At 44.8% G+C, this 19,387-nt stretch overlaps 1 protein-coding gene across 1 annotated transcript in view; it reads right to left on the reverse strand.

Moving 5' to 3' along the window:
* The window catches only part of SHISAL2B (shisa like 2B), an 81,491-nt gene that overhangs the window by 22,554 nt on the left and 39,550 nt on the right, over positions 1-19,387 (reverse strand). The window contains exon 2 of the mRNA XM_040340305.1: positions 1,502-1,659. Within this exon, the coding sequence (XP_040196239.1) occupies positions 1,502-1,659 (158 nt within the window). The remainder of the gene's footprint in view (positions 1-1,501; positions 1,660-19,387) is intronic.

Genomic DNA, 19,387 nt, shown 5'->3' on the forward strand with positions numbered 1-19,387 from the left:
CTCTGCTACCAGATACATGATAATGAGATGAAAAATAATGAAACAGAAGAAGAAAAATGACAGAAACAGATGAGCTGAAGAATGGAAGAAAGAGAAGTTGAAGAATGACAGAAACAGGAGAGGAGATGGAAATAATATAAAAAGAAGAGGAGCTGAACAATGACAGGAATAGAAGAAGAGCTGAGAAATGACAGACACAAATGATGAGATGAAAAATTACAGAAACAGAAAAGGAGAAAAAGAATGAAAGAAAGAAAGAAAAGGAGCTGAAGAATAAAATAAACCAAAGAGGCACTGAAATAAGACAGAAAAAGAAGAGAAGCTGAAGAATGACAGAAACTGAAGAGGGATTAAAGAATGACAGAAACAGACGAGGGATTGAAGAATGACAGAAACTGAAGAGGGATTGAATAATGAAAGAAACAGACGAGGGATTAAAGAATGACAGAAACAGACAAGGGGTTGAAGAATGACAGAAACGGACGAGGGGTTGAAGAATGACAGAAACAGACAAGGGATTGAAGAATGACAGAAACAGACAAGGGATTGAAGAATGACAGAAACAGACGAGGGGTTGAAGAATGACAGAAACAGACGAGGGGTTGAAGAATGACAGAAACGGACGAGTGGTTGAAGAATGACAGAAACAGACGAGGGGTTGAAGAATGACAGAAACAGACAAGGGATTGAAGAATGACAGAAACAGACAAGGGGTTGAAGAATGACAGAAACAGACGAGGGGTTGAAGAATGACAGAAACAGACGAGGGGTTGAAGAATGACAGAAACGGACGAGTGGTTGAAGAATGACAGAAACAGACAAGGGATTGAAGAATGACAGAAACAGACGAGGGGTTGAAGAATGACAGAAACAGACGAGGGGTTGAAGAATGACAGAAACGGACGAGTGGTTGAAGAATGACAGAAACAGACGAGGGATTGGAGAATGACAGAAACAGACGAGGGATTGGAGAATGACAGAAACAGACAAGGGATTGAAGAATAACAGAAACAGAAGAGGGATTGAAGAATGACAGAAACAGAAGAGGGGTTGAAGAATGACAGAAACAGACGAGGGATTGAAGAATAACAGAAACAGAAGAGGGATTGAAGAATGACAGAAACAGAAGAGGGGTTGAAGAATGACAGAAACAGACGAGGGATTGAAGAATGACAGAAACAGAAGAGGGGTTGAAGAATGACAGAAACAGACGAGGGATTGAAGAATGACAGAAACAAAAGAAGAGCTGAAAAATGACAGAAATATTAAAAGGATCTGAAAATTGAAAGAAAGAAGAGGAGCCGACGAATGACAGAAACAGAAGAGGAGCTGAATAATGATGGAAACAGAAAAACAACAGAAGTGTGAGTCATGGCAGTTTACATAAAGTGAGAAGTGAGAGATATTATCACAGCAGCCATTAACTATCCCCTCTAGAGAAACAACTGGATTGTATGTTTATTTCTTTATATTTAAGAAAACCTTTTTATTTTTGTCTTACCTTTTTGTGAACTTGATGACACGGAACGCTGTAGTTTTAGTCCAGTGTCTATTCTCTGGGGCTTTGTGTATAGAAATAAATAGCACAGCACGCACACACTGACAACAAATGCTAATAACACCAACGCTGCGATTGCCAGACCAACCAAAGCTCCTATACTGCAAGACAAAAGAGGAAATATTAATAAAACATTGTATATTATTAGGTGACCATGGAACTGTGTAAAACTTCCAGCATACCTGGCACATACTAAATAGATTATGGAGCGACATTATTAAAATGCAAGTCTTTCATTCAGGTGAGTTTTTCAAATGAAACGAACTTCTTCAACTGACATTGAGGTGGATTTAGTAAAAGTGGAGTACACATAATTTGGAGCAGCTTGTTCATAGTAACCAATCAGCGTCTAAATACAGTTTGTACAGTGAGGCTGGGTTCACACTAGTGTGAATTGGAGTCGGTTCACACATCTCTGGGGTGGCTGCGGAGCGAATTGCACAGGGGTCCTGTGCGTCTTTAACTCCATTTCAGGTCCAAATTCAGACAAAAATGTGGGACTGATTCATCCCTGAGATGGAGAACAGGGATGTGCCGGGCCCCTGCTCTGAGCCGTCTCTGAATTAGGTGTGAACCCAACCTTAAAGGCGTTGTAAAGCTTTGTGTTTTTTCTGTGGTAATAAAAATGTAGCGCTAATGCCACGTACACACGACCGTTTTTCATGACGTGAAAAATTAATTTTTTTTTGTCATTAACCTCTTGACGACCAAGGATGTCCCTGGGACGTCCTCGGCTTTGTGCGGTGATATCTGAATGATGCTTGCAGCTACAGGCATCATTCAGATATCGCCGTCTTCAGCCTCCCATTCTGTGTATGATAAGAATGATCAAACCGGCGATCCCGCCGCTTAATCGTTCTTATAGACAGCGGGAGGGGACGTGTCCCCCCCCCCTCCCACCGCCATCCGGTGCTTCTCCGGGCTCTCCCGTGCCATCGGGGGCCCGGAGAGCGAATCGGTCGGCGCTGCTGGAAAGCATAGAGATGACTGGTGACCAGATGGTTATGACGTCACGCCCGGTACCCGGAAGTAAACAAAGCCGCAATCGCGGCTGTCGGCATGTGATCGGTGATTTTTTTTTCACCTATTTCATGCTTGTAAGCCTGGAGGAGAGATGTGGGGTCTTATTGACCCCACATCTCTCCATAAAGAGGACCTGTCACACTGATTTATATTACAAGGGATGTTTACATTCCTTGTAATAGGAATAAAAGTGATCAAAAAAAAATAAAAAAAGTGTAAAAATAAAAAAAATTAAGTAAAATAAAAAAAAAATACATTTATTTTTTTTCAAAACGCCCCTGTCCCCATTATCTCGCGTGCAGAAGCGAACACGCATGCAGGTCCGCCCACATATGTAAACGCCGTTCAAACCCCAGATGTGAGGTATCGTTGCGTGCGTTAGAGCGTGTGCAACAATTCTAGCACTAGATCTCCTCTGAAACTCGAAAATAGTAACCTGTAAAAAATGTTAAAGCGTCACCTATGGAGATTTTTAAGTACCGAAATTTGGCGCCATTCCATGAGTGTGCGCAATTTTAAAGCATGACATGTTAGGTATCTATTTACTCTGCGCAACATCATCTTTCACATTATACAAAAACATTGGGCTAACGTTACTGTTTTTTTATTTTTTAATTCATGAAACCGTTTTCTTTTTCCCAAAAAAAGGCGTTTGAAAAATTATTGGGCAAATACCGTGCGAGAAAAAAAGTTGCAATGACTGCCATTTTATTCCCTAGGGTGTCTGCTAAAAAAAATATAAAAAGTTTGGGGGTTCTGATTAATTTTCTAGCAAAAAAATGTTGATTTTTACATGAAGGAGAGAAGTGCCAAAATTGGCCCGGTGGTAAAGTGGTTAAAAACGATTGTGTGTGGGCTCCAGAGCATTTTTCATGACATGAAAAATGGGCATTAAAAATTTAAAACATGCTCTATTTTTTCGCGTCGTATTTCACGTTATCGTTTTTCACATCGTGAAAAACGGTCGTGTGTAGACTTTAACAACGTGAAAAAAACGTGCATGCTCAGTAGCAAGTTATGAGACGGGAGCGCTCGTTCTGGTAAAACAAGCGTTCGTAATGGAGATGGCACATTCATCACGCTGTAACAGACTGAAAAGCATGAAGACTGAAAAGTGCGAATCGTCTCTCACCAAACTCACTTTTACTAACACTAAATCAGCAAAAGCAGCCCCAAGGGTGGCACCATCCGAATGGAACTTTCCCAGAGTACAGCTGTAGACGATCCTTATTCGTGATATCCCAAACCGGAGAAGAACTCGGGGTGCACTCATGGGCGTAGGAACCGGGGGGGATGGGGGGGACGCATCCCCCCAGGAAATAATGCGGGGGGGACAGGTATGGTAAAATCCCCCCCACCCGCCGAGCCTCGTCCAGTCAGTGTCCAACAAGCTGGCAGCATGAGCGGGCTGTGCTGTAGGGGAGGTGGAGGCGGAGCGGCCAGGCCGACAGCTGCTGAACCCGCCAGGAGCCGACTGAGGGGGGTAGGGGAGGCTAAGGATGCCGCTTGTTCCGCACTGCTGAAGACAGCCTTGCCGGCCGCCGGTACACTGTCTGCAGCAGAGCGGTGCGAGTGTGCTGTGAGTAAATCACGCACCATTCACTTCCCTGTCAGGCTGCCTGACTCAGGCAGAGTGTTCTCTGCCCGACAGGAGCTTCCTAGTCCCGCCCGGCGTGATGTCTTTCACATACCGGGAGGCGGGAAGAAAAAGCCGAGGAGAGTGCTGCTGTGAGGAGCCAGTGAAGCCCCTGCAAAAGTTCAGGTAAGTTTTGTAAGCTAAAAACGTAACCTAAATCACTGTTGTCACAGTGGCTTAGCTGTGTCAACCTGCCTGAAGTGTTTAACTCTTTCCGGGGGGGGTGGGAGTTTACATTGGTATTTGAAATATGCAGCATGGAGGGGGTAATTGCATTAGTGACCAGTTAATTAACCCCCTTGTGCTGCATTTGTGGTACCGGTATCAGAGTTAATTAACCCCTATATGGTGCAGCATCAAAGGGTTCATAAACTCTGATACCAGTGCCACTAATGCAGCACAAAGGGGTTAAATAACTGGCACCTTTACGGTATAGGTGGGTAGTATGTACATGAGAGGGGTGGGTATAGGTGGGTAGTATGTACATGAGAGGGGTGGGTATAGGTGGGTAGTATGTACATGAGAGGGGTGGGTATTGGCGAGTAAAAATGCTGTCCCCCCCAGATTTGTAAGGGTTCCTACACCCATGGGTGCACTGGATGTCAATATGGTCCTTCAAAGGATGAAGAAAAAGTTCTAATCTATCGGTCCTTTTCAGAATTGTAGATGGCACATTGGAGCGAGGCTGGCGGCAGTTATATTGGGTGTTCCGGGAAAGTGACATCTTGGTGTTCAGAGGATGCACCCCGAGTTCTTCTCCGGTTTGGGATATCTCGAATAACGATCGTCTACGGCTGTACTCTGGGTCTTTGATCTCCATCCACGGCTTCCAGCAGTGAGAGTCTTCAGATGAGTGTCGAGGCCCCCTCCACATCCACATATATGCATGTACGAATGTAAACTTGTGTGTCGGGGGTGCCTACACATGAAAACGTTGATCGCGATACACATTACAATAATTTTAGCACCAAACCTTCTCTGTAACACTAAACTGATACCTATTGGGGGCCTTTGAAGTGTCACTAATAGAAAATATAGGGTACTGAAATATGTTGCTTGTTCTTGGGAACACACAAATTTAAGGCATGTTGCAACCTTGTCTTTTATATAAAAAAACAAAAAAAATGTGGGTAATTTATTTCATAAAATTCACTTTTGCGGTAATATAGTGTGAAATAAAAAAAATATGGAAATACCACTATTTTATTCTTTAGGATGTCTGCTATCAGAAAATATATAATGTTTGGGGGTTTTATATCATCTTTAAGGCTAAAATTATTTTTTAAACATGTGTGCAAAAAACGCAAAAACAGCTCTGGCAGCGGAAAAGTTAAGGAGATTGCTGCAATAACAGCTGTCAGTAACGTCTTACAGAAAATACACAATGCGTTTCTAAGATACAAAAGATCTTCAGTGCATCTTGTTGTAACAAACCAACTTTTTTTATTTAAATACATATAAAAAAAGAACATTATGGCCCGGATTCACAAAGCACTCACGCCGATGTATCTCGAGATACGCCGCGTAAGTGTAAAGATGCGCCGTCGTATCTGTGCGCTGTGCCCATAGAACTAGATACGCCTGAAAATAGGCTTCTTACGACCGATGTAACTTGCCTACGCCGGCGTATCTTGGGCGCATATTTACGCAGGAGGCATATGGGAATTTCGATTCCCATATGCAAATGAGTGAGATACGCCGATTCACGAACGTACTTGCGTCCGGCGCATTAATATAAGCTGTTTACGTAAGTCGTACGTCCGGCGTAAAGTTAAGCCTCATAAAGCAGGGGTAAGTCATGTTAAGGTATGGACCAGGGAGTAAGTGTCGTATTTTACGTTGTTTACGTAGTAGTACGTGAAAAAGGCTGGGCGTAGGTTACGTCACGTTGTAGGCAGTGATTCAACGTATCTTATGGAGTATTTTCGACGTGATTCTGAGCATGCTCACTGGGATGCATCCACGGGACGGCGCATGCGCCGTTCATTCGGCCCATCATTTGCATGGGGTCACGCTTCATTTAAATGGATCACGCCCACCTTCCACCTACTTTGAATTAGGCGGGCTTACGCCGAGGAATTTACGTTACGCCGGCGCAACGTTGGGAGCAAGTGCTTTGTGAATACTGTGCTCGCCGCTCTGCGCTACGTCGGCGTAGCGTATATTCGATATGCTACGCCGGCATAACTATGCGCCGCTCTCTCTGAATCCGGGCCATTGAACCTTTTTTGATGTCTGAATAAAAGAGAATTGATTTTACAAAAAGACATGCTTATCAAGATCTTGTGTACATTTTATTATTGATGACATTAAAAATTAACAAAGGATTTTAAACTGTATGCAGTTCCGTTTTGGTCACCAAGCCTCAGGAAAGACATTGTTCATATAGAAAGAGGAGTTCAATGACAGGCAACAAAATGAATACAGGGAATGGAGGACATTATCTATGAGGATCAATTACATAGATTACAGTTATCTACTCTGGAGAAGAGGTGTTTGAGGGGGGATATGATTACATTGCACAACTACTGTATATCAAAGGTAATTCCAGTAACTGTAATATCCTGTTTACTCTAAGGTCCCTGAAGAGGACACATAGCCATGATTAGAATTGAAAAGGAAGTTGGTTTAACCCTAGATTGAAAGGATTTGAAATGTGGCACTCCCTTCCCCAGGAAGTGGTACTAGCTGAGAGTGTTGACAGTGTTTTTGTTTACTGAGCTTCTTAGGTGAAGTTTGCTTGAAAAAAAGCTTGGTTCACACTAGCCCAACTCCAAAGTCCCTCGACTTTCAGTGCAACCGTGCCCCTGATGATGCCTATTGATGCGGAACGCGTAGGAAGGGGCTTAACTCATGACGTTATGATGCCCACTGAATATAAGCCGGTGTAGAGTTTTATCACTGCGTTCTGATCTACCTTTTAAATTGTGAGTGCCTGTCTTTTTTTTTTAAATAAACATGCAATACAGAGTTACAGTATGTCTGGCCTTTGTTCCTTTGCATAAAATCCTGCATGGGGTCATCCGTCGAGGTAAATGGAACTGGAAGCACCTAGGAAGCCCAGGGATGGTGTTTATGCTGGTGGTTCATCTTTGAAAGCCTGGAATCATCTACATTTTAACATGCCTTGTTGATCTCTGTGATTGAGGATCGACATAATCTTGTAAGAGGCTCAAGAGGGCACAAGGCATCGTGTGTGTTTCAATAATCATGCATTCTGCTGTTGGAAGGCTGGAATTCTATATTTATTCCTGTCTGAATAGACTCACTTCATTATATTTATTTATTTTCACAATATTTAGGAAATAATTGGACTTTATTTTTATAGTGATTTTTATGTTTGTTTGGTCTATAACATTTGATGTCATCTTGTATTCTGATGAATGGTAGGTACAGATCTTGACACAATTGATTGTTTCACACTAAGCGCAATTTTTTTCTGTTTTATTATAATGCAAAAAATGTACTTGTAAGTTAAATTAAACTTTTAATGAGTCCAACATGTGCTTTCTTCAAATACTTATTCAAATCACAACGCTGCAGCAATATTGTGTTTACAAATACTACTGTGCAACTTGGTTTGCGCCAATTAATGGCATACACCATTCAATAAGCCTGAAAAAAGGGATCAAGGGACATGTAGTTTGGGTAGCAACTGCCAGGGACATTACATGTTTGCAGTGCATAATACCTCACATTTTGCCCTATAGCAACCTGTAGATCGCAATCTACTAGTAAATCGCAGACAGGTGACTAGTAGATTGCGATCTGGGCTTGCTGACCCGCCATTTCAGAGCATCAGAGTGCTATGCAGAGGGACCACTTGTAAAGTTAGAGTTGTAGAACGGAGCGAGAGCCGCATAAACCAATGGCTCCTCTGTAGTGCTGGCTCCTGTCCCATGTGGAGTGATACCAACTACACGAAACCTCTTATCCCAGCTAGTGGTCTTCAGAGTGGTACCAGAAGCAGGAAAGAAGAGATCTTAAGATCAGTGTGAAGCAATCTGGGCATAATAGTATAGGGCTGTTTTCACACTGATGTGCTGTGGTTTATCCACACCGTGGGTGCAGTGCTGTGTACCTGCAGCTTTCCTGCACGTTTGCTATGCTTAACCATAGACTTCTATTATATCCTGCTATTTTACAACCCCAACTTTACGTGTGAATGAGCCCTAAGGTGCTGCTGCTGAATTCAACTAAGGGCTCATTCAGTGCTGTTCCTCTGAAAAGCAATCCCAGTTTGTTTTGATAGGTGGTGAGGGGGCCATATGTTACCTTCTCACCACCTGATTTAAACCCATGATTGCCTTGCAATGCACGCGTTTTTGACACAGTAGTACAGCAATTAGAGGTTTAAATCATGTGTGAGGAGTCGACACTGTGCCGGTGATCTATGACGTCTCCCATGTTGTTCAGGTAGATCTCCACCTCTTTAAGGTTGCCCTGCCCTATAGACTTGTGCGGTGGGAACCCACATTAGCACTCACAGCAAACATTTGATAAAACTTATGTAGGCAAGGAACATTTGGGGACCTTCCTGCTCAAGCCAATTTTTAGCTTTCAGCGCTGTTGCACTTTGAATGGCAATTACGCTGCACCCAAACAAATTTTTTATCATTTTGTTTCCACAAATAGAGCTTTCTTTTGGTGGTATTTGAATGATCACTGCTGGGGTTTTTATTTTTTGCGCAACAAATAAAAAAATACAGAACATTTTGGAAAAAAAAAACTTTTTTCTTTGTTTCCGTTAAATAAAGTATGTTTTCTCCTTAAATTACAGGCACTGATATGGCTTCACTGACAGGCACTGATAAGGCGGCACTTATGGACACTGATGAGATGGCATCAATGAGGTAGCACTGATGGGCACTGATAGGCGGCATTGATGGGCACTGATAGGCTGCACTTATGGGCACTGATAGGTGGCACTGGTATGGAACACTGATATAAATAAAGAGTGATGAGCAAGGATCTGGGCTCACAGAGCGCTTACCTCCTTGTTGGTAATGAATGCCTTTAATGGATATCCTTGCTTTCTTTGATGTCATGTTCCGGCTGTGCGTTTCTTGCAGTTGCTCCAATAAGGAAGCCCCAAGCTAGGTTCCAAAGGTGTGTGTAGTGACCACCGATGTGTCTCTCAGCGTGAGGATGAAATCATAAACAGAGAAAAAGGCTTCCCATGGTGAAGTAAATAGTGAAAGGTTTAATAAAGAAAAAGTACAACTCTTACAAAAATTTAAAAGATCGTGAGCCAAACACTGATGGCTAAGTTCGTGTTCCTCATCACTTCTGGTCTTTTCGGGTAGTTCCGGCCCTTACATGTTATGCCACGTCACGTGGCTTCATCAGAGGTGTTGGATTGGCTAACTATCCTTTCATTTATACAAGAAAAATGGAAGTGATTCGGTGGCCATTTTGTCGGAGTACATGTCTCCGCTCTGGCGGCCATTTTGTTGGTTAATAACAACTATGTCATTCCGCGATTTAGGAGTGCCTAAACAGAGTGTACTCGGCAGTTATTAGGTTAGGCTCCCGGCTCATAATTGCAAAGCAATCAGCTGGGCATTTCAATGAAACTAATAAATAATGGCATATTAGATACAGTGAATATATAAAATATAGTACATAAAAATAAATAAAATATAGTAAAAAACCTTTTGGTTCTTCCTGCAACTTACAGTACGTAGGAAGAACCAAAATACCTCTAATGGTCAGAATTAGGGAACATATCCAAAACATCAGTTATGAGCCGGGAGCCTAACCTAATAACTGCCGAGTACACTCTGTTTAGGCACTCCTATATCGCGGAATGACATAGTTGTTATTAAGCAACAAAATGGCCGCCGCCAGAGTGGAGACATGTACTCCGACAAAATGGCCGCCAAATCACTTCCGTTTTTCTTGTATAAATGAAAGGATAGTTAGCCAATCCGACACCTCTGATGAAGCCACGTGACGTGGCGTAACATGTAAGGGCCGGAACTACCTGAAAAGACCGGAAGTGACGTGGAACAAAAACAATCTTTTAACTTTTTGTAAGAGTTTTACTTTTTCTTTATTAAACCTTTCACTATTTACTTCACCATGGGAAGCCTTTTTCTCTGTTTATGATTTCATCCTCATGCTGAGAGACACATCGGTGGTCACTACACAAACCTTTGGAACCTAGCTTGGAGCTTTCTTATTGGAGCAACTGCAAGAAATGCATAGCCGGAACGTGACATCAAAGAAAGCAAGGATATCCATTAAAAGCATTTATTACCAACAAGGAGGCAAGCGCTCTGTGAGCCCAGAAATTTGAAGAGCCACATATAGAAGATTATAAGGAGATGTTGGTGTTCATCCAACAGGAAGATCACAGCACTATTGCTTTTATCACTTGTGTATATTGAACATTTGTTTAGAATTGTTCATCATTCATGCAGTTTTCACTTTGTGATACAATTTTTATATTATTTTCACATCTTTTAGCAATAGTTTGCACTTGATATTTCACATTCAGTATTTAAACTGTTACGCTCTTCACTCTTTATTTACATTTACTTTGCACATATATTTACACTCAGATTGAGCTGCAGTTGTTTATATTCACATAATATTGACACTATAGCCAATCAACGGCTCTTCCTGTTTACATTGTGATCAGCCAGGATTGGACACGACTGATCACGTGGTAAAGAACCGCTGTCGAGGCTCTTTTCCGAGATCAGTGTAGCGGTGTCAGACTGACACACCGCACCTACCGATCGCCACCCTACAGGCGTGCCCAGTCAGGATAACTGAACCACTTCTCGGCCGTCATTCTGCTATAGGCCGGGCCCTGTCTGCGAGTCACGTGACCGTCCTGATGACAGCTGAAAAGTGGTATTTACACTGCTCATTTTTTTAAATGCTTTACACAGTGTGGTATGCCAGCCTCCAATAAAGGGGATGGCAGTTACAGTTGTAGTTTTTTTTCCCAATAATAGCAGCGGGGGAAGGGGGACTGGGCGGTCTGAGTGGAGACAGACAAAAAGAGGGAGCTGAGAGGCAGGAAGGAGGAGGTGAGGGGGAGAGTGGATAGCTGAGAGCAGGCAGCGTTTGATGGAGGGGCGTGCTCAGCAGCCATGATTTTCGTGGTCAGTATGGAGAGGGCTTACAGGAAGTGGCAGATTCATGGAGTTTTGTTTATAGTTTAGAGGGGGCAGATTACACAGCTTTCCTCTATAAAACAAATGTTTTTTTGTCAAAGTATTGAAATTTGTCAAGATGTCCTGTTTTTTGCAAACATTTTGGTGAAAAAAACCCTCTCCTTTTCACTCATTTCTATTTCTACAAGAAGCTGCCTTTCTTCTCTATTCTTTTCTCCGTCATTACTTTCAGTCTGCTGTGCCAATCTGAAATACCCACAGCAACCAATCAGCAATACTGCATTAATTTCCCAGTGTTGCTTCTTAGTTGTACAAACCTTTTTACATATTTATAGATTTCAGTGACTTGTCACTTTCTGAATAAGTTATTGTGTCATCCTGCACATTAGAGAAAAACACTGTTTAATGAAAAGCTTGAGGTACCATGTAATTTCCACAATTCCTTCTTGCTAGTTAATTTATGATGTACAGAAATATTCTGCAACATGGGATAAATAAAACCCACATAATTTACAGCTGGCTCCTTATTATTTTTGACTCAAAGGCTGTTTTCATTGCTTCCTAGCTGAGGCAATAACAATGGTAAAACCAGACTTCTACAATGTAGCACATATTTCATTAACAGCTTTCCTTCCCCTTAGATTATGCTTCTACATGCTAATCGAATGAGCATAAAATAGTTCTGCTTCAGTTAAAGAGGTTCTCCAGGAACAGTTAGAATTTCCCACTTCAGCTCATTAACTTCCACCAAAGAAATGAAGACCACGGGAAGCCACGTGAAGCCAGACCCCCTATCTGAACTCAAAGCATTACTCTCTATTGGTCAACTGATCAAATTGGCATACATTTGTTTAACTTACACAGTTACATCTGTTTGAAAAAAGTCCATCCAGTTAAAAAAACACACACAAATAGAAAACCTCCATATATACAATCCTATACAGGTGGTCCCCTACTTACAAACATCCCACTTTTAAATGACTCCTACTTACAAACGGAGGGAGACAACAGGAAGTGAGAGGAAATCTACCCCTAGGAAGGGAAATTCTCTCCTGTAAGAGTTAATATGAGAAAAAGGTGTCTCCTCTCCACTGATGCTTTATCACCAATCCTTGTTTCCCTTATAACCCAACATTTTAAAAATCCAATTGTCATTGGGACAGAAAGTGAGGTGAAATCTTCTGAACAGGGGCACAGACATCAAAACAAATGTTACAGGGATAATAACCCTTCCCTATGTTATCCAAAAAGCTTAAACATAGATTTTTTGGCCGGAGTTACACTTAAAAAATGTACCTGTTCCAACTTACAAACAGATTCAACTTACGAACAAACCTACAGACCCTGTCTTGTTTGTAACCTGGGGACCGCCTGTACTCACAGTTGATCCAGAGGAAGGCAATAAAACATGATCCAATTTGTTTCCAGTGGAAGAAAAACATTCATTTCTGATCCCCCAACAGGCAATCAGATATTTCCTGGATCAACTTTACCTATAAATATTAGTGTTCAGTTATATTATGTGCATTTTGGAAAGAATCCAGGCTTTTTTTTTAATAACAATCTACTGAGCTGGACAGAACCAGCTCTTGAGGGAGTCTAGCTTCTGTTAAAGCGGGGGTTCACCCTATTAATAAAATTTTTTTTTTTTTTTCTTCTAGCATAACATGAGGCATAGTAGCGCGAGCTACAGTATGCCTGTCCTTATTTTTTTAGTCCGGTACTCACTGTGTAATCGTAGAGACAAGATTCCGACCCCCCTCGGGGAATGGGCGTTCCTATGGAGAGGCAGCATGATTGACGGCCGGCTCTGGCACGTCACGCTTCTCCGGAAATACCCAAAATAGGACTTGGCGCTTCACGGCGCCTGCGCATAGCCTGTGCGCAGGCGCTGTATAGCGCCGCGAAGAGCCGAGACCTGTTCCGGCTGTCTTCGGGGAGCGTGACGTGCCAGAGCCGGCCGTCAATCACCTTACCTCTCCATAGGAACGCCCATTCCCCGCGGGGAGTCGGAATCTTGTGTCTACGATTACACTGTGAGTACGGGGATAAAAAAATAAAGACAGGCATACTGTAGCTCGCGCTACTATGCCTCATGTTATGCTAAAAACATGTTAATAAGGGTGAACCACCGCTTTAAAGTGTATATCAACCTAAAAACAAAATATAATATTTTGCAGCTTATCAGTCTTTAAATTGTTTTTCAGATTATTTTTTTTCACCTGGTGATTTTGACAAAAACCCTCTTCCTTTCCCCTCAGGTCTACCCTAATTTCTCCATTGTATTTGTGGAGGAGAAACACGTTTCATGGTTAATTGAAAGGACTAGTAGTGTACACAAGAAAGATAACACTGGCCCGGATTCAGGTACGACTTGCGCGGGCGCAATCGCAATATGCGCCGCGCAAGTACGGATTTGCGCCCAGGCAAATCTGCGGATGACCCAGAAAACGAGCTAAGCCTGAAATTAGGCATTTTTCAACGGACGCAGTTTCTCTGCCCCGGCTCATTTAATGTGCATTTTTGCGCAGGGTGCAACTTGCGCTCTCATTGTTTTCCCTCAGCAAATATGCAAATGAGGAACTAACGCTGATTCAAAAACCTGCGCGTGTGAGGCGCAGTTTGCACACCAAGCGCGCAAGCTGTTTGGCCAGGGCAAAATTGCTCCTCATAAAAGCAGGGGCAACTTGGCAACAGACGTCCACAGGTCAGCTGGAGAGCCACTACAGCAGCACAGTTTCGGACGAGCTGAGCAAGCAGAGCACCCACACTTGCAGGACCTCACATCTGTGTGCCAACATGCCAGGGGCAGCTATGGTTCTAGCAATACTACTGAGTGAACCGACTCGTAGGAGGGCACGGGAGAGGATATACCGAGTGCGCAGGAACATCTTTGACATGGGGGATTCGGAGGTGTATCGCATGTTTAGATTCAGCCCTGAAGTCATCCTGGATTTAGCCACAATCCTGCATGATGACATCACCAGCCAGACACATCGTGCCCATGCAGTGGAGCCACTGGTCAAGGTAGTGGCAACCTTGCATTTCCTGGCCACTGGATCTTTTCAGCGTACAGGTGGAATGGTGGCTGGGATGTCACAATCCAGCATGAGCAGATGTGTTCACCAGGTTATTCCTGCAATCCTGAGACGCATGGCCAATCAATTTATCAAACCCACCCAGGAGGACCTGCGGCAGAGGGCAGTGACAGATTTCTACCAAATTGCAAGATTCCCATGCACCATCGGCGCCATTGATTGCACCCATGTGGCACTACAGCCCCCCGTGAGACCGAGCACATATACTGTAATCGGAAGCATTGGCATTCCATCAATGTCCAGGTCATAGTGGATGCCCATGGCCTCATATGGCAAGTATGTGCCAAACACCCGGGTCCTGCCATGACAGCTTTATATTCCGTCAGAGCAGCATCCCAACCGAATTTGACCAGAACATGTATGGGGACAGCTGGCTGGTTGGTGAGTGACATGGGTGTCAGGTATGACTGTCCCCCCCCCATGATGCAAACATTACGAGGGGCACATGCATGACTAACATTCTCCTGTTTTTTCTCTTCCAGGTGATGCGGCATATGCACTGGGACCTCATCTAATGACCCCATTCCGGAACCCCCAAACCCCAGGAGAGGAAAGATATAACGAAGCACACGCACGTACCCGTGCAGTGGTGGAACGCACATTTGGCCTCTTGAAGTCCCGTTTCAGATGCCTGGATAAGTCTGGGGGTACCCTGCTGTGTGTGCCAGATCATCGGGGCATGTTGTATTCTGCACAACTTCGCCATGAGAAAGGGCCTGGAGATTGACATATGTGATGACCTGACCCCCGAACCACACAATCCCCCCCCAAGAAACTCTACCCGGTCTACTGAGGGAAGAGCAGTCAGGAGTGGTCTCGTGGAACGTCTCTTTTCACGTTAAACACACAACATTAATCATGTCACAAGTAGAATGCACGCGTGCACACCACTGTGGTCCCTAGCACACACACCCCACATGCACCCAAAATTGGATTAGACCCAAGGATACCCCATGGTATTAGGGAGCAGCAACGCTGCGTCAAGACTCCAATTATGTTGCTGTCCATTCATACATCTTTCACATGACAGAGGGTGACACCCCTTTTCCAGCAGGAGTGACACCCCCCCCCCATTCACACACCAGTCACACTGTAGTATACACTCCTCATCGTGTGTAGGGACTACAAATTAAAATAAAAACTCAAAGTTTGAGCATAGAATACAAATATAAAAGCTCATAATCTGAGCATTAAATAAAAATTTAAAAGCTCATAATCTGAGCAAAAAATAAATATCCAAAAATCAAAAAATTATGAGCATAATCAAAGTAAATAGAAAAAGCTCCTTATCTGAGCACCAAGGGATATGTAAAATAAAAAAAAAAGGACAGGAAAATAATTATTTCTTTTTTTCCGACATCCTCGTGCCAAGGGTGCCCCGGCTCTGGCTCCTCAGTCGGCGTGGTTGAGCCTGGGGTGGGGATGGAGCATGGGGTGGGGATGGAGGGGGGGGAGGAGCAGCATCCCCTACTTCCTCACTCCTGGCAGGTGGTGCCTGCCTGCCCTCCATGGCGTTGGCCAGGCGGGTGAGCACATTGTTGGTTTGTGCCAACATCCGCAGCTGCTGGGTGGTAGTGTTCCTCTGGTGCCGCCGGGTAAGTCTCCCCTCCTCCCGCACAGCAGCAGTGTTGGCCTCCACCGCACCTGCCAACCTGCTCACCTCCACTGTGAGCAAAGCGGTGGCGCCCTGCTGCTCTACCATGCAGGTGACCATGGCTCCACAGTTCGCGCTGACTTCCTCCAGGCTCTCTGTGTCTCTTTTCCCACGGTCAGCCACTGTGCCTGCTGCACAGAGGAGGAGGAGGATGCCAGGCTGTCCGCCACCCGCCTCAAATCACCCACCATGGCCCCTATATGGCGGGTCTGCCGGGCCTGTTCCTCATGCAGACCCTCGTTTTGGAAAGAGCCTTCCTGGGAGGAGAGACTGGGGCACGTCTTGAGGGAGAAGAAGGGGAGGGGGTCACACTGGTGGGAGGGACACTGGAGGGGGCGACAATGGTGGGAGGGACAATGGTGGGAGGGACACTGGAGGGGCTTGCCCTGGAGGGGGATGACGTTATGGTCGGGGTGGTGGTGGGGAGGTCAGGGATGGTGGGATCCTCCTGGAGGTCAATCAACTCCCCCACCACTTCCTCCTCCATAGATGGCCTATGGGTGGTCTCCTCCTCCACCAACATGGCCAGGATCTCCATGGGGGTTGACTGTACCACCTGAGGATGTGGGGATGGCGTGGGTCGCCCTGCAGCCGACGACGGCCCAGCTTCATCCTCAACATCTGTGGATGACACAAAAAAACACATGTTGCTGGAGCCACACACTTCTCACATGTTCCCTTCTACCCCCTCCCATGATACACAGCAAATATGAGAAAAAACACACTTGTTACATGTTCCCTTCTACCCACTCACATGTTCCCTTCTACCCCCTCCCATGATACACAGCAAATATGAGAAAAAACACACTTGTTACATGTTCCCTTCTACCCACTCACATGTTCCCTTCTACCCACTCACATGTTCCCTTCTACCCCCTCCCATGATACACAGCAAATATGAGAAAAAAAACACTTACCAGTCCCCAAGTCCCCAACAGTGGAATCGTATCCTGGGACTCCCTCCACCTGCTCCAGGGCAAAACTTTGAGCAATCACCTCCTCCTCCGCATTTAAACGTAAAGAGCAGGCTGGTCCTCCTCCCGTGCCCCTGGTATGCTTCCGTATTAAGACCATTTTGTCCCGAACCCGACGCCGCATGTCGTTTAACTTCTTCTGTATTTCGTCCCAGGTCCTCTCCTCATTGCCCAGCGCATTCACGTCTAAGGTGATGGCATCAAAGATTGCCCTCCTTTGGGCTGTGGTGGTATTCTTCCGCTGGGCACCATACAGCACAGCAGTATGGCGAGTGAGTGCCGCCAGCATTATCTCCATCTCAGAGAGATTAAAATATTTTTTTCTTTTTTTTTGTCTCCGAGGAGGTGCCATCTCAAAGAAAGGGCAAAATTACCTTGCTCGGGGGGGGGGGGGGGGGGGGTGGTGGAAAAAGCAGGATGTAATTTTGCACAGGACATGCGCAGATCTGCCCCTATTTATTTGCTCAGTGCAAGCAGGTGGGCCGGCGTTGCCCAGAAAGTAGGACAGGCGCAGTTGCACGCATGCGCACACGGGAGCGTTCGGTCTGCGCATGCGTGCGCCGGGCGCAAGCCACTGCTGAGCGGACAGAGCATCATTTGCATAGGGGCACACCCACTTTCACTTGCGCTGGCTTGTGCCCTCAATTTTGCCTTAAACAGGTGCAAATTACCACACAAAAGGCATCCTGAATCAGGTGGCAATCTTGCCCAATTGCGCCGGCGCAGAGCAATTGAGCTGAGCTGCACAGGTGTAATTAATGGGCAAATCTACCTGAATCTACCCCAATGTTTTTGCTCTCTGTTCAGCTCACAGGAAATGACAAGGTCACTGCATTTATTGCAAGATCAACAGTTTTTTCCATACTTGCTGAAAATGTTCTTGGTCTTAAAAATGAAAACTAACGCAGTCATCACATTTAAGCAAAAATATATGGCATTTTAGTTTTTTTGGGGGGGTTTAGATGGACTTTAAAGATGTTCTCCAGGAAAGATTGCAACATTTCTACAACTCTTTATCTTCCATTGAAAAGTTGAAGGTTGGATGAGACCAGAGCCCTTATCTGAACTCTGCTCCATCACTTTAATGGCAGAACTGAAGTCCATCTGAAGTCAGGAACCTTATCTGAGCCCAGTTCTTTTTAGACTCCAGGTGGATTGTGTTAGGATGATCAGTATGGTCTCAGGAGATCAAGGGTGCTGGCAATGCACAAGGCAACAAATAGAAAAAGAAAATATGGACAGACGCACTCCAAAAAACCTTGATGGTTGTCTTTATTTAAAGAAGGAAAAATGCACTACAAGTCACAGCACACAACAGGGAAGGAAAACATCTGACGCGTTTGACAATTGCTGGGCACAGTGGTAACAATTGATGGCACAGTGGCTGCATTTGATGGCATGGCACAGTGGCTACATTTGGCATGGCACAGTGGTGACAATTGATGGGCACAGTGGCTGCGTTTGATGGCATAGTGGTGACTGGTGACAATTGCTGGGCACAGTGGTGACAATTGATGGCACAGTGGTGACAATTGATGGCACAGTGGCTGCGTTTGATGGCATGGCATAGTGGTGACTGGTGACAATTTCTGGGCACAGTGGTGACAATTGATGGCACAGTGGTGACAATTGATGGCACAGTGGTAACAATTGATGGCACAGTGGCTGCATTTGATGACACAGTGGCTGCGTTTGGCATGGCACAGTGGCGACAATTGATGGGCACAGTGGTGACAATTGATGGGCACAGTGGTGACAATTGATGGCACAGTGGTGACAATGGGCACAGTGGCGACAATTGATGGCACAGTGGCTGCGTTTGATGGCATGGCACAGTGGTGGCAATTGATGGGCACAGTGGCGATAAATGATGGCACAGTGGCTGCGTTTGATGGCATGGCACAGTGGCTGCATTTGATGGCACAGTGGCGACAATTGATGGCACAGTGGTGACAATTGATGGCACAGTGGCTGCATTTGATGGGCACAGTGAGGCTGCAATTGTTTTTTTTTTTTTAGTTTGTTTGCGCCCCCCAAAAATGTTGAGCACCAGCCGCCACTGTGCAGACCCCTACTTTCTGCTTTCAAGCAATGCATCCAGCTTCTTCCCAGCATGCAGCATAAGGAAAGGGGGTGCACTGTGATGTAAGGGAGAGTGGGGGACTCAACTTCTCATGGTGGGGTGGCTCTTGACATCTAATGTAAGGGGGGGGGGGATGCGCTGGACAACTAATCTTACAGATACAACTGGCCTTTTTGAGGGCAATCATAATGCTGATGCGGCCCACAATGAAATTGAGTTTGACACCCCTGC

The sequence above is a fragment of the Rana temporaria genome, chromosome 1, assembly GCF_905171775.1.
Source record: "Rana temporaria chromosome 1, aRanTem1.1, whole genome shotgun sequence".
Lineage (NCBI taxonomy): Eukaryota > Metazoa > Chordata > Amphibia > Anura > Ranidae > Rana > Rana temporaria.